The sequence below is a fragment of the Sus scrofa genome, chromosome 8, assembly GCF_000003025.6.
Source record: "Sus scrofa isolate TJ Tabasco breed Duroc chromosome 8, Sscrofa11.1, whole genome shotgun sequence".
Classification (NCBI taxonomy): domain Eukaryota; kingdom Metazoa; phylum Chordata; class Mammalia; order Artiodactyla; family Suidae; genus Sus; species Sus scrofa.
In genome coordinates, this window is record NC_010450.4 from 109165275 (window position 1) to 109182270 (window position 16996).

The window sequence follows — 16996 nt, forward strand, 5'->3', positions numbered from 1 at the left end:
CGGCATCTTTGGAATCCCGAGGTGCGTGTGTTGGACTGGCGCATCGTCAGAGCACTCGGGCATAGGAGGAACAGGATTCATCCCCCACAGAGCACTTCAGAGGAGATCAGAACATGTCTCTCTGGAGTTCACCAACCATCCACTTCTCTCTGTCTGAACTGGTGCGGCTTATCCTTGTGGACCTGCCACATTGCACCCAGTGTTGTCTCTGTGACTTAACATTATGCTAATATGCTCATTCCCTCCAGGAGTCATTCTCTACATTCTGCTGGTTGGATACCCACCCTTCTGGGATGAAGACCAACACCGACTCTATCAGCAGATCAAGGCTGGAGCTTATGATGTATGTAATAAATGTTTTATTTATTTAGATTGCTTTAGATGAGGGTTTGTGTGTTTGTTTATTGACCAAGAACTAGAATTTTTTCATTGCTATTTTAACCATAATTTGCAGTTATGTTCCTTATTATTTTCCTTTCTTTTAGGGCAAGGGAGATAAAGAATAAGAAATGCAGTGTATATGTTCAGTTTCTATTTACTTTTAGCTTACTATCTCCTAAGATTGAAAGGAAAACAATTTGAAGTCTCTAAGGAAGGACCTTGCTTGTCAAAACCTTTGGCTCTTCATTCATTTAAAACATACACAAAATTAAGATTTTTGTGTTAGAAATGATTACTACCTGTTTAGCTGAATTGTATTTTCAAATGCTTATCACAGCAATACTTGGCAATGATCAGTGTACCGAATAAAACATTGTTTCATTATGTCAGTTTTGACTGCTTTTGTTTTGTTTACCCAGTGGGCTTCTGTGAAAGCTTTCATTTGGTTTCACGATTGAAAAACAATTGAAAATCATAATTCTAATACATTTCAGTTACAGTTAGAATATTTGAAAGTAGGCACATGAGTTAAATTCTTTATCTAAATAGTAACGTCTTATCTAAGTTTCCTTTGTGGCTTAACTTTGTGCTCTTTGGTGTAATTTTCTCTCCTTTGACCAAATATGTCTATCAATATGACTTTCCACCTCCTCTGGTTTTACCTCATACACCCCTCTGGAGGTGAGAATGCCAGGCCTGGAGATGCCTTTCCTATGTAGTAACTGTGAGCTAACTAAGTGGTAGGCAACATTAGGTCCACCTTCTGAGCACAAGTTCAAAGCTCAGTGCCAAAGTGACAGAAGTTAAATGAGAAGTCGTATTATATTGTATCGGTCTAATGAACTCCCTAATGCATTTCTGACTCAATGTCATATTGAGATGGATGTGGGTACCACAGGTATTTACAATCTTTTCATTTGAAAGCATACCTTCCTAGCCAGACTAATAATAATTCAAGCAAATTATGATTTACTTGGCCAACCCACTTCATTCACCGTCTTTACAGACTAGAACTACGCATCCCTACAGAGAGACCTCACTCTGTAATGCGCTGCTTGGTGAATGTGAAGAAACTTCCACTTTTGCGAAAGTTAGAAAAATAAGAAAAGGGCCTGGGCCACCTTACTTCAGATTGAACCCAGCCCTCCAGTTGCCATCAGATCTGCGCAGCATGTAAAAGTAGACTTGAGTGTTTCTTCGGTAGTTCCTGGTGTTCAGCACGTTTTTACAACTGCCCAAAATAAACTTCTACGATTAAAATGACAATTATTAAACTGGCAAAATTTGCATGTATTAAAGTGCCAATGTCATTTTTCTTCTGTTTCATTTTGCCAGTGGGTCACAAAGTGCCCATTTTATAACTACTAAAAGTTAACTAACCTAAGTCCATGACACAGTGACAATGGCTTTTTTCCAAGATGGTCTCTAAAAATTCATGAATTGGGAAAAGAACCTGATATCCTGTTTAGAAACAAGATATATTTGTGATATATATTTTTCTTAACCCATGAAGAATAGTATTTCTACTAAATATGCTTATTATATGAAAGTAAGGTTACATAATTATCAATAAAAATTTACAGAAATTTAGAGTAAATCACTTTATTATATTATTACTATACAAATGGATTACTAATAGAAGTTACGAGAATTGGTTACTTTCATAAACTTTGGTGAGATTTGTAATTAAGTCAATTAACCTTTTTGAAGTACAAAAATGAAATCCTGCAGAGGCTCTTGTGGCCTCAAATTTCTTCTCCCTGCTGCACTCCAAGTAGCAACAAATAATAGGTCAGTTTGGCAACAGGAATTGAAGCTATCTTAATATCTCTGCTATTACTGCTTGTGAGTTGTGGAAGGAGTACGTCATTTTGAACCTTGTCATGATAGCATCATGATGTGACAACTTCTCAACTTTATTGACTTTAGCAAAATTGCGTAAATAATTATGAGATAGATTGCATAAAATTGAACTTTCAGATCAAAGCAAAAATGCACTGAGAGGATGAGAATATTGAGTTTATTTTTCTAAATTTTAAAATGTATCAGTTATAATGTGGCATTTAGCATATATATTTTTCCTTTGTCAGTTACACTCAGTATCTTAGTATATAGATATATACATGAGAGGGGTATATACTTATCTAAATAAATTTTTCTATATGTAGAGACAATATAACATACAAAAAGCAAATTTATAAAGAAATTCATTACTTAAGGAAATGATTAGTGTTTTTGACTCTTCCCTATTCCACTGAGTATATCTATTTTTTAACTCTTTATACACTTATATTTTTAAAGTTTCCATCACCAGAATGGGACACAGTGACTCCTGAAGCCAAAGACCTCATCAATAAAATGCTTACTATCAACCCCGCCAAGCGTATCACAGCCTCAGAGGCACTGAAGCACCCATGGATCTGTGTAAGTGACAGTTCTCCAGAGACCTCAGAAGCTAAAATGAAAATGTTCTCCTTTAAGATTTTTTTACAAATAGTCTTAGCAAAACCAGTCTTTCATGACTAGGAGCTCTTACAAGTTGAATACTTACAAGTTTATCAGCTGGGTGCAGGCACCATTAATAAAAAAAAGTTGATGAAGGTGAGAATACTATCGTGCCTAATATCTTTTAAACATCCTCAATCAAGTTTGTGTTTCTCCTCTTCCAGCAACGTTCTACTGTTGCTTCCATGATGCACAGACAGGAGACTGTAGACTGCTTGAAGAAATTCAATGCCAGAAGAAAACTAAAGGTAAGAAATGTTACCTTTGTGTGAGGAGGAAGATTTGGCAGAGTGAGCAGTGAGATTCTGTGTGAGGAAATGACTCTTAGCAAAGGCTTCTAAATGTGTAAGCCTCAATACTTTTCTTCTTCTGGGTCTTGGGTAAATGGAATATACACTAGAATTAAAGCTACAATGAAGAGCTAGGATCTCTGTGATAATGAGTTCTGCGGTCCCTCCCTTGAATGGAAACTAGCTGTGCAAATGGATTATCGGAATCTGGCCGCATACATGAGGGTGGTCCCAGCATCATGAGAAACTTAGGCCTGCCCCTCTCAGGAGACCAAATACCAAAAACCAAAATCCCCTGACTGAATGTGAGGCTAGGAGATGTGTTACCCAAACTATTTATTTGTTAGGTCAAAGATTTGCAAAGGCAGCATTAATCTTGTATTCTTATTGCTCTGACAGGGTGCCATCTTGACAACTATGCTGGCTACGAGGAATTTTTCAGGTACATGTGTTAAGAACTCTGCTCTCCTCTCTAGTAGACCTTATGGAATTTAATTTTTAAAAATTTAATAATTAGACATCGATGTTCAGGGATGGCAAATGTGTGGCATGGGTTTCTTCCATACTGGGGGCTGCCAGGAGGCTTTTCCCTGGGTGCTATCTCTCAGAGGCATTAGGCACGTGACCACACTCCTCCCAGGGGCACCCAAACGACCCCACCCACTGGTGCAGGACCTGAAACCCTCTGTCATCCCTGTTGTGGTGCAGTTTGGAGCTATGTACTCCTCCGACTTGGAGCTCAGGATTTGCAACATAAAATTAATTGATATCTCCTAAAGTAATAACTATGAATAGTTTCTTTTTTGTCTCATTCTCTTAAGGAATCCCAATAAGCAAGATTTTTAGAAGACCCTTAGAGGAACCCAGTTCTCTTAGGCCCAAGTTTTTTGAAAGATACTGTAGTATCTTGGCATGCTATAAGAATGATTACAACTTTTCAAGGTATCTAAACTCGAGAATTTACAGAGAATGTACGCCACAGTAATAAACATTCCTTGAAATGATTTCTTGGCAAAAGTAAGTTTGTTAAATAATGAGCTGAAAGAAGCTAAACTCTTTCTTTATTGTAGGAACTACTCTCCACAGTCAACATAAAGTATATACTATCTCCAAAAATTGAGTTTTGGAGCCCCCTTCTTTGATAGGTTACTTCAAAGGATCAGATTTGCAAAAATAAAATTTTGGTAAAAGCTGATTAATCTTATATCTGGGGAGGGACTGAAGCATTGAGACAGTAGCATTGGTAAACTTACTGTTTGGCTGGTTAGACTTGGAACAATTGTCAGACAACTGTGCCAGAAATAGTCATCTGAAGCACCAAATTATCCAGCTGTGTCTTAAGTTCTTGATTCCTGCTACATGCTGTAGTGATATCAGGTGATGATCCGTATCATTATCAAATGTTCTACCAATGTCTCAACCAGTTTTTTTAAATGGTCCTCTCTAATCCCCCATTGTATATAATGTGAAATCATAGGAGGTTTTCCAAAGGCTTCCACTGACCTGTTAAACAACAACAATAATAATACAATGAATAATGCTACAAATTGAGGCACTGGGTTAGTCAGTTGTATGTATTTTGTCCAATTTGTGTGGTATAGTAAAAGCTTTGTCGAGTTACCTGTTTTATGAACAGTCGATCAATATAGTTGTCATTTATATGGGTGAGTTCAATGTCATCTCATTAAATATCAACTAATATATACTATATGAAATAAATTAATATTTCACTGTGGCCCAATAGTGAATCACTAAAAGGTAGGATGACTTATATATTGTTAATGACAAACTAACTTGAAAAAAAATCTTCAGAATTAAGGTTATATATTTTGATAAATTCTTAAATACACTTTTAGACATAAATTGGGCCTTGATTAATATATGCACCCATGTATAGAAGCTTTTTGTTTACCTCACATTTTCCTTTCCATCATCACGTAAACTAAAAACTCATGACTAATATGTGGATTTGATATCGTTTCTGAATGTTTTAGCATGAAAAGCAAACTATTTTTTAATCCATCACTTCAAAACCAACTGAATAACATTAGACTCAGTTACATCTTGTAGTTGATGTTGCATTTTAGTTTTGAGTATTCATTCTGTTTCATTGCCAAACATGCTCTTTAAAGTAATTTGTCCATGAGTATATGGTTATAAAGTTGTTTTTATTTTTTCTTTTCTCCCTTTATGTGGAATGTATTTCTTGTGAGGTAAGGTGAATAGTAACCAAAAGGGACATTTCTGCATCTCCCAGGCCAAATCCCTGCTTACCCCAAATCATGTCTTCTCTCTGCTTGCTATTGCAATTCCAATGATTCTGAGTTTGCTTTCTAACCTATTAACTGCCACAGGATTTACTTAATATGGCTTTTTAGCTCCAGGCACACAGTATTATAGCTAAGGCTACTATTTCTTACAGTCTCATTAATAAAAATTAATAGCTTTGTTGCTAAATGCTAAATAAAATTAACATTTTTCTATCTTTTAAATAAATTTAAAATAACAAAATGATATCAAAATGATGGCCCAAATCAAATGGATGTCAGGAAATTACATGTTCATGCAGTTCTATTGTAGCTAGATATTTCCATTTCAGTTGCCAAATTCTATTCTGATATATTTAACTATATATATATATATGTATGTGTATATATATATATATAAAATTAACATTAAATGGAAACATAAGTGTGTCTTTTTGTCCTACATATGTGTGAATGTTCTACACCTGATCTACTAATTGTCATTGACAGTTATGTAATCTTTTCACATATGTACTCATTCATAAGTATATTTTTTGAAAGGACAACTTCACTTTTTAATATACTCAAGGAATTTAGTAACAGAAGAAATGCTAAAAGCTCCCCTCCAAAGACAATTGTCTCATATAAGACCATGTACTTTAGATCTCTGATTTAGTTGAAGATATTTTGTTTTCTATCTCACCCCACATTTTATGATTTTTAATTTTTCAGTGTAAAAGGCTTTTGTTTATGAAGCCTTTCTCTTCTGATTTTGAAGTATAATAGAATACCTAATACCTTTTTTAAATGTGCCAGCATTTTTTAACTTTGCCCTAGGTCAGTAGTATACCATTTCGTTTTAAATATAACTATTAATATTTTTTTGTAAAACCAAAATAATCTGATTTCAAATATTAAGCATGTTATTTAGCCAGAGCACATTTTCACAAATGAGTTTTAAACTTCTAGGAAGAGGGACTCAAGTGGTAGAACTGACATGGTCACCATTCTTGTGGTGTAAATGAACATGTAATACAGTCTGTAAGCTGATGTCTGAAGACTGAAATCAACTTTCTGGATTACAGAAGCATAGTCCAGTTAAAGTTCCAGTATCCTTTTCACAACCAACAGTGAAGTAAAGCCCAATAATATAACTGGCAAAGTGTCCAATTATATTCAATGAACTAAATAAGAATTTAGTTCTAAATTTGATGTGGCAAGACCAAGAAAAGCGATACTGTACTTCAATGTCCTGTAAGCTCACGCTCATCAATGTGACCTTGATAATTTGGCATATGTTGCCCATAACTCAGTAAAGATGGTAGAAGGAAATAATAGTCTGTTTTGTTGCCTGGCTATGCGTTTCAATGTATAACTCGCTAAACTGATTTTACTCTCATTCTGCAGCAGCCAAGAGTTTGTTGAAGAAACCTGATGGAGTGAAGGTAAGTTAAACAGGCACTCCTAAACTCATTTCTGACTTTGAAATGCTGGATCATTTTTTAAATGTTAAATAATAGAAGTTCCAAGTCATTGCAGCTTATACGTTTATAGTTCCTGATAAAGGATGCAGATTGAAGTAGAAAATAATTTAAGATACAAAAGAGACTAATATAACAAAAGCTGCATTTTTTCTATTTTTTTATACATTAAATAATCATGACAAAAGAATGCTTTATATGGAAACTGAATGTCTAAATCCTCTCTACTACAGCCTCAAACAGATGTGGTGACTTGAAAATCTACAAAAACCAAATGGTTTTCCACATAGTTATGCCGTGTTCTAAAAGCTGCTGAAATGTATAGCCTGAAAAAAAAAAAAATCAAGGCATTGAATCTAGGAAATCGAACCTGAAATGACTATAATTCTGTGCCTGGGCAGTTTTTATAAAGATCTTAATTGTTTTTGTTCTGTCATAAGGTATTGTGGCAGACTTAACATAAACATACTGAACAAATATTAGAAAAATTTTCCAAGAAAGATAACGGTAGACTATTTTGACTTTCTTGGGTTTCTAAAAAAAATAATACAACTTATTTTCTTTGTTTCATGGGAATTTACTTTTGATGGATGATAACTTTATACTTGCGTTATGTTTGTTATCTTTGCAGCCTATTGCCTCAGTGTTTTCTTTCTTTAATCCTTTTCTTTCTCTTCTAATGGCAGACGCTTACATTCCTCATGAACACTTCAGCATTCTTGGGAATTAATTAATTTTCTAACATTTGAACTTGACCCAAAGTCAAGTGGTCAGTTCATTTTGAATATATAACACAGAAAATCATCTGTCACTCCTTATGTCCATGCCCAGTCATTTCTTCAGCACCTGTGTGTGATTTGGGAATTTCCAGATCTATGGTGACCATACATTTGTGTTTCCTCTTAGGATGGCATTTACCTCTTACTAATTCCTCTCCTCAGTCTTTAACGATTCCTTCCTTCAGCTTAGTTTATTCAGTTTAAGTTTTAGTAATGAATGTCGATGTCTGCCCTTTTCCTAATGGTACATTGGTGGAAATGTGATATTTAAAATTTTCCAAATGTTTCCTTCTCCTGTGTTTTTTTATATATATATATATATAGTTCAGTGATGCAGAGCTCACAGTTTCTATTGAGATATTTATTTTCACTTGTATCTTCATGTAGAAAAAAAACTTTTCCCGAACTTTTTTCTTCTAGTGAACTTAGAGTTCCTCTCTAAAGACAAAATTATTCTGTGCTCCATGCTTTGATACCATAAAAATTCAACCGGTCATATTTTTTTTTCTTTTCCTTTCTCTTTGACTGGTCACTTCAGAAAAGGAAGTCCAGTTCGAGTGTTCAGATGATGGTGAGGATCTCTATCTGCCAGATTTCTCCTCCTGTGAAATTCACACTTAGGAATAGAACAAGTCATATTTACCTAAGTTAGTGTAAGTAGGGAAAGCATAGGACCATTACAAGTTACTGTTAAGTAATCGTCAAAACACAGTACCCATGTTCAAATTTTATTGTTTTCCATTTAAATGGAAAAGTTTACACCTTCATCCAGATGCTATTATAGGATCTTTTATCAGACAAAGTACAATTTTCTCCCCAAACTGAAAGAGACCCATGACATAATTAATGTTTGTAATTATTGTGAAAAGTGAAGAAATGCTATAGGATTATTTTTAAATGGTGATCATGATTATTAAAATAGGGGTGATTCTTAGTTCAGATAAACCATAATGCATCCACCATGGAGTTTTATAAATAGTGTGAAAGTGACCTTACAATGGACCCATCCTAGTTAAGCACCTCAGGAAGAATATTTATTAACCTCAAAACTGAATGAACTCAACACCTGAAAAATGGGAATATCTTGTCCATGCCTTGTAAGAATAATTCAGGGCATCATTTAAATATCTGGTTTCATTTACTTTTTTAAATAAAAGTATTCTTCTTCCATAATATAAAAGAACTACATTTCACAGACAAAAGTGCTAGAGCTCTTGGACATTTGAATGACAGCTGTGGTTGAGCCCATACCTAATATTTAACTCTTTATTTATTTATTTATTGTTCTTTAGGGCCACACCCAGGGCATATGGAAGTTCCCAGGCTAGAGGTGGAATCAGAGCTATAACCACCTGCCTGTACCACAGCCACAGCTATGCTGGATCTGAGCGGCGCCTTCGATCTACACCACAGCTCATGGCAACACCAGATTCTTAATCCACTGAGCAAGGTCAGAGATCGAAACCGAATCGTCATGGATCCTAGTCGGGTTTGTTAACCACTGAGCCATGCAGGGAACTCCCGATATTTAACTCTTTAAAAGGAAGTCCTGGAGTTCCCACTATGGAGCAGTGGGATCAGCAGCATCACCACAGACTCAGCACTGCTGCAGCTGTAGCTTAGATCTGATCCCTGGCCTGGAAACTCCATAAGCTGCGAGCCAGCCAAAAAAAAAAAGAAAAAGGAAGTGTTCCTAGCCTTTTAGCTAGAAATTCTCCTATTGTTTTTAATTAGTTAATATTAAAAATATGTTCAAAAGATTTTCTACATTAAAAAAGATTAAGCTGATCTTCAACAAAAAGAGTTTTTAACTATATATTTAAACACGAGTAAAAGTGGTGGTTGGGGCACATATTCATTTAACTCATATTCACCAATGCCTGACAATAAAGGGTGGCTCATCCAGACAAAACAGCCTTGACTTGGAAGAGATGATGGTGTGTGTATGCTGCATATCTGTGTGTGAACACGGGTGAGCGTATGTTCGTGTGTATGTGTGCTTGTGCAGATAAGTGTGTGTACATAGGTGTGTGCATGTGGGACACTGTCACTGAAGCAGTTCTTGGCAACCACATCTTAGGAAAATACCAAGTCGCATATTTCAAAACAGAAGATATCTCCATATATTCCTCTTCCATCCTTTGCATCCACTGATAATAACTGAAAGTAGCATGTTAAACACGTGTGCTTTAATCTTAAGTACATCTGATCATTTGATAACATGTCAGCTGTGTTTTGCCAAGCACTCTTCCTGAATAGGAAATTACTTGCGTGTGCATCCCTCCTTTTTCCCCAATATATTCCATACTAATGTAAATACTGAAATTTAGCTCCTTTTTAATAAATTCTATTATCTCTTATCTCTTTGGCTGTAGCACAAATTTTTATGTTAAATTCTTTGCAATTTTGCAATTTTATTTAAAGAAAAAATTTAAACTATCTGCAAAAATATGGATTGATGATATAATATTTAAAGAGTTTTTCAGTAAAAGGCACCAGGCTTTCTCTCCTTTCCTGCATACCATAGGGCACAGTGTTTTGGCTCATTTAAATAACACTGATACCAAATAATCACACAAATGGGAATGAATAGAAAAGCAAACAATTATTTACATACCCAAGTTAATTTTTTGAACCTTCTCTCTTCCTCTTGGAACTAGTTTCAGTATGAGCTATAGGTTTCAAATGTGAAGGGAAAGAATTCATGGGAAATATAAACAATTAAATTGGTGTAATTGCTTGTAAATATTCATCTGGTATTCATTTATTTTATGCAGGATGTTTTTCTCTTCAAGTCCTTAAGTACATATATACCAAAATTAGAGGATATACTTCTTTAGATAATAACATGTAAAGGAAATAACTAGATAATATAGTGCAAAAAAATGAATGTTTATATTTGTTTGATAACCACTATGTAAGTTGTCATGCATGAGTTTAAATGAATGGTGATTATTACTTTTCAGTCTTTGGTTCTTTATTACTCAAACTCAATTGTAGTTTCATGTTGCCAGTTGTCAACAAAGAGTCTTCTCTGTGGGACCATTGCCATACTTATTGACCCTCTGAGTTGTTTTCATAACAGTGGCTTCCATTGTGATAATGATCTTCCTTTAAGGTCAAAACCAATTATGTTAAAGCAAGGGAAGGGTATTACCAAATAAAGTCTTCAACAGTAGCCATAACACTTTGACAGAATACATAGTTTTGCTCTCAAACATTCGTGAACAATAAAATCATTTTGCATCCAGAATATAGTAGAGCTCAATTTGCCCATATACAATTGAAGATATATTTTTAAAGGCGATACAGACTTATCGTTTTAAGAAATCTATTTACAAAGCCTGCATTTCATCAGAAGACTTAAGGTTTTAATTGGATGCCTACTAAACAAAGTGATGATGGCTCCACAGAGAAAGACAGTCCATGTGTGACTTCAGGCTCAAGAATCAAATGAAAGAAGGAATGTATCCTAACAGTGAACAATTGGAAGCTGGGAAACAGAATCCAACATGAAGAGTATGAAAAGGTTTCTGTTGATTTCATACTCTGAAGCTTGATTTGAGCTCTGCTGAAGCAGCTCTTTGGCTGTGTGCTAAGGTAGCACAGCCAAAGCAGCCCAGTCTTTTTTATCATTCCGCCATCATAGGCATGGTCATAGCCTGGGTGTGACGGTTGGAGACTAGAATTGAGCATCATTCTGTCAGTCATCACAATGTCTTTCACGTTCAACATTCATCTTCAGTGGCTCTTTATTTTCGGGTCTGTTTCTTCGTGTAGACATGCTACGTGTGGATACATTGGCTACCAAGGGGTTTAAGGCGTCTCTGTTTCTATTTTCTGCATACCTACAGATAAACAACAAAGCCAACGTGGTAACCAGCCCCAAAGAAAATATTCCTACCCCAGCGCTGGTATACCTGGACTCTTTGTAACCCTTCTTAAGTTCTTTACTCTTTTTGTTGTTTCTCTCATTTGCTTTCACTATATAGATACATATATATTTTTTAATTTTTTTTGGATTTTGTTCGTTTTTGCTTTCTAAGATATGAAAAACAGTTAATTTCTTTTTGTTAAGGTAGTTGTCAAGCAGTGTGTTTCTAACATGAAATGATCTCATTTTGTTGTTGACCATTGTACTGTTAGCTGTGGTCTCTGTAGTTGAAATTGCTGCATGCTGCCTTAGAAATACGGTAGAATGTGCTTTCTTTGCTCTTAGCTCTTCTGATGGTAGCTCTAGATATGCAAACAATGGTTGGTTTCTTCCTTTCATGATGCAAATGTTGACCTCAAGGAGAGCTAAGGGGGTTATTGCTAGGCAAAAGTAAATGTAGACCTTATTCAGAGTTCCCTTTTCCTTCTTATTATAAGACAGTCAGGCTTTGAAAGAGCTCACTTTCTGAGATAAAGAGGCACTGGATAATTTAAAGCGTTTTGTTTGTTGTGTTTTAAATTAAATTATCACTGTTTCACGTTCATCCAAAGAATGAAATTGCACAGCACAGAGCTTTGAATTATCAATGGGAATCAGTTCTATTTCTCTCAAATTCACACTATTAACAACTCAATCAGTTTAACACTTTGAAACCCCACTATGTTAAAATTCAAGATTTAAATACTAGCATTCCATACTCTTCATAATATTGTCCCCAGACTATCCCATGTTTGACATAATTTTCAGAAATGTTTCTGATGTTTTACAGTGGTCTGTGCTGTTAATTTCAAATGAATGGAAAATGTTAGCATATTGTTTCACTAGGGTTCCCCAGAAGGCTCAATTTAAAAACACTTAGACACATCATGATTACAGGTTCCTTTCTGGCAGAAAAACAATGTTGATCACACCTCTGGCCAGGGAAAGGAAGAAGGGAAGCAGTAAATATGCTGAGTGCTGCAGCATAATCTGTGGTAGAGATGAGACACTTGAGTGGGGAGAGTACTTATGATCGGAGAACGTTCCATGGGTTGCAGTAACTCTTGGTTGCCAAGACATCAGGTAATGAAAGTGTCAAGCATGCCAATGATGTATGGACACTGAATCTTTTTACATCAGTTATTTGACTGCTGTTTTCCACTTGGAAATATTTCTTCAATTTTCTAGTAGAAAGCAAAGAAAAAATAATAGTTGCTTCATGGAAAAACACGACTTGACAAACAAATCTGGGTGTATGTATAGTGTATAAAGCAGAAATTTCTTATATATATGAATTAACATGGAATTTAGCAGCAGTGTGTCGCAGATTATAGTGATTCTATGATTGATGCCAGAACCTTTTAAATATTTCTCAGAATTCCTTGTGGAATACATTCTTTGGGATATCCCTTTTTTGAGCATGATCCGATGATTCTAGATTTTCCAAGGGTATTTATCTGTGTTTTATGACACCATAATCAATCCTCAAAGCAATACAGCTAAAAAAAATATCTTCACAAAGAATTTGAGATCTTCTCAGAGTCCTCAACACCAGTGCCCCTTGGCCAGTTTTCTATGGGACAGACATTAACTGGCTGCTTGTTAAAGAAGAAAGGAAAGCTCTTTGTGGTACAGGACTTGGTGAAACAGCAAGTGCCTCTTTAGGTCTCCAAACTTCAAAGCCTTGTCTGTATACTGATAACGAATAAGGTCTTTTGCATGCTGCTGCTGGTATTGAGGTGCTATCTCATGGGCTCACCAGGGAGTTCTTTCATCAGAGATTTTGTCAGCTGCAACCTCTGGCAGTAGTTAACATCGCTTAAGCTCTTGTCACTATTTAGTTGTGTCAGCTGGCTCACTCTTTCCCTCACACTAGTTGAGAATGTACTTACCAATGCGAACTGTTTCTTTCTCTATTTTGTTCTCACTCAGGAGCCCCAAACTACTGTAATCCACAACCCTGATGGAAACAAGGTATTCAGAAAGAATCAACATCATCCTGCCTTAACAAGATTACACATCTCATCAAATATTCAGAGGAAAATTAATTCATTATCTCAAATTAGGAAAGAAAATCCTTACCCTTTGCTACCACACTTCCTTTTGGGCCTAATTTATCTGGAACTACACACATATTTCCCTCAAAGCAAAAAATGAATGACATCTGGAAAGAGAAGTGATTGATACCACTAGTCAACAAAAGTCCGGTTAACAAGTCTTTATTTTGAGATGACTGATGACTGTGTATCTTAAGCAGTTCCATCTAGTTGTTTTTCTCCCCTCATGCCTATCTGTGCACATTGTACTTTAGATATGTTCTGCATGAAATTGTAGAATTTCTTGCTAGATCATTCCGCTGTCTTCAAAAAAATCAACTTGAGTTCATAAGTATTCGTTTAAATTTAATCTTGCTTTTGAGTTTTAGTTATTCTGTTGTCATAGTGTTTTGTTTTGTTGTTTTGTTGTTTTGTTTTTTGTTTTTTGTTTTTTTAATTCCCTGTCGTTGGTGGTGTTTTTGTTGTTTGGCATGAATTTGAGGAGAATCAGAGTTTCACTCCTTGTGAAATGTTTGTTTTTGTTGAATTATATGCATTTCAGTAGCAGACATTCAACCGTGTATCCTGAAAGACTGATGTTTCTTTATCCATTGGAAATTGTTTGCACAGCACATTAACTAAATAACAATACTTGTATACATATCTGTAGAATGAAAAGACAGTTTCTGAATGTATTCCATCTTTCAACTTTATCACTTCTCATCCATTATTGTATCTCTAAGAGGAGGTAAAAATACTTCAGATTTTTCTCAAATGTGAAGTACAGTATAGTCTTACTTTTCCTTACTTTTATCAACAGTGTTAAAGTTTTAGAAAACGCCTTTCCTCTGGTTTAACATTTAGATGTTCAATATTAAAATCATTAAAGAGACATGAAGTGTTATGTTCTTTAATATGAGATGTCTTTTATAGTCATGACACTTAAAATGTTCTAAGTCCCTAAAAGACCTGAGGTAGTCAGGAGTATCACACATGTGAACAATTATTTTCGATATCATTAGCAAGTGAAAGACCAAGAGTAGCAGCTGGAGTGGACACTTCGATAGTTCTAGCTATACCATTTGTAAGAGTTGTTGCATGATATATCTTGCTTACATGTCTTAGTTTCTTTTTACAGTGCATGGGTTTACCTTCATCTTGAGTTTAAATTTGAGCACTAGGTCACTTTAAGAAATGCATGAAGACCCTTTGCTTTGGTTTTGTGTGTGTGGAGACTCTGGATATAGCTTTAATTAGTCTGCCCCTTTGGCTTAAATATTATATAGGATACTTATATAAATTGATCCCTTTTTTGAATATTGAATGTCTAAAAGTATACTGATGTTTGCATCATTTTCCAGAATTTGTTTTTCATCAGTGAACACATGGCTGTTGATTGAAAATTTCCATTTTTTTTTTTTTTCGGCACTAGCCTTTAATCACTGCAAGTAGAAAATTGGGTCTTTCTTATGAATATTACTAAATTTCTTTGCTAGAAAATATTTTATTAATGGAAAAATGTATCAAATCATTTTAAGGAACGTATCTTTATACTGACAGTTATAGTGTATTTTTAAGTGTGCTTATTAATCTGCAGCTTCATTTACAGTTTGTCTTTTTATTATAGGAGTAAGGTTCTTAACAATAACAGCCAGGTTTTAATTTTAAAATGAATGAAAAAAAATCTAATTTTCCTTGGGTAAATTATTTACATAATTCCATTGTGCTGGTCACAAACATGGAAATTCTTCTTAAAAGCACTTTCAGCATATCTCAGCTTGGTACCCCTAATCTCTTCATCAGATCATTCAGTGAAATGCTTTTTTCTTACAACTGAGTCAGCAAATAGCTTATAAACTCAGTGCTCAGTTATTGATAATAGTGCCTTACACAAAGAAGGGGCTAATTTAATTACTAATTAGTTAAAAATAAAAATGATCTTTTTTAAGGTTCAAATTCATTAGGCTAATATATTCAGTTCCTCAGCAATACTTAGAGGAATCATGCCTTATGGGTACTCTTAACACACCACATCCTTACACAGCTCGTAAAGTAAGTTGCATACATCTGCTGCTCCTACACATCACCTCTATTTATCATGCTTCAGGGATTAGGCAACCAGAGTACTCCCTTTGTGACATGTTTGCAGCATTTGGCATTTTATTTCTGTTAAAACCACTTAACGTATTTGTCCATTTGCATGTCAGCATATGCACACAGCCTGCTGAAGAATTTTGCATGATATATACATCACTCACCAATTTTTTAAGAGAGAGAAAAGTTAAGCTATTGTTTGCAACTTTAAAAGTGTTTTCTTCTCAACAGGAGTCAACTGAGAGTTCAAATACAACGATTGAGGATGAAGATGTGAAAGGTATGATTAAATCAGAAGTAGAAAACCCCGACTCAGAGATGCATATATATTAGGGAAAAAAAATTGTTTCAGATAACTAAAAAGTTTAGGAACTAGGCTTATTCTGAGACACAAAAATATGTTTCTTTTTATAAGGACATTATTGTTTTAATTATATGTACTGATTTTGTCCGTTTTTCTTCAGATTACAGTCTTTTCTCTGTCTTTAAACTATAAACAGCATGTATACAAGCACATTGTGATTTTTAAACTAGTAACAACAGTTTGGGATCATAATATCACATGGTAATTTTGTCAGCCAAGAGGTAAATACAAAATGTATGCCTAGAAAACAACTTACATTCAAGAAGGGAGTTTAAAACTCCCTTTAAAAAACTTTTTAATAACCATTTTTTAAAACTTTCAATGGGCTCAAGTGGGTTTCAATGGAATTCTGCATTTGGCTGCCTTTTTAACCTCGATTTTTCATACACTTTGCTACTATGTTCTTTATCTCCAGTCATTTGCCTGGGCATTATGTTAGCTCCGTACATGAGTCATTGCCAGCATTTCTGCAGACGTCTTAGCACTTTTGCACATACGTACTAAACACATACTTGCAAATACTTTTCTACTTTTTGGTCTCATGGCTGCTTTAAAAGTGTTCTTTTTGCTCCATTTGTTTTTATAATTATATATTCTTAATTTGGTGTATGTAACTCAATTTCTATAGGCCACTTAATTAGAAGCCATTCCAGAAGAAGAATGGGGGAAAGGAAAGAACTATTTGAGGAAAGGACGTACAAGACAAATTCAGAGAAATGATTCATCAGATAATTAAACATTATTCAGAAAGATTATCACCTAATAGTATCACACAGGCTTTAATTCTATAGGTGGCATTAGTAAGCTATAGCTTTGAAAACCTGCTTTCCTATTATAGAATAAAGAACCTGGAAATTGTCAGGTCAAAGAGACATATAGGCAATTTGGGAAATAAAAATGGCTATAG

General features: G+C 34.9%; 1 protein-coding gene across 1 annotated transcript in view; it reads left to right on the top strand.

The window, feature by feature from the left end:
- CAMK2D (calcium/calmodulin dependent protein kinase II delta) overlaps positions 1-16996 on the top strand; it is a 305299-nt gene that overhangs the window by 249256 nt on the left and 39047 nt on the right. The window contains 6 exon segments of the mRNA NM_214381.1: positions 249-343; positions 2683-2805; positions 3051-3134; positions 3576-3618; positions 6830-6867; positions 15957-16005. Coding sequence (NP_999546.1) covers positions 249-343; positions 2683-2805; positions 3051-3134; positions 3576-3618; positions 6830-6867; positions 15957-16005 — 432 coding nt within the window.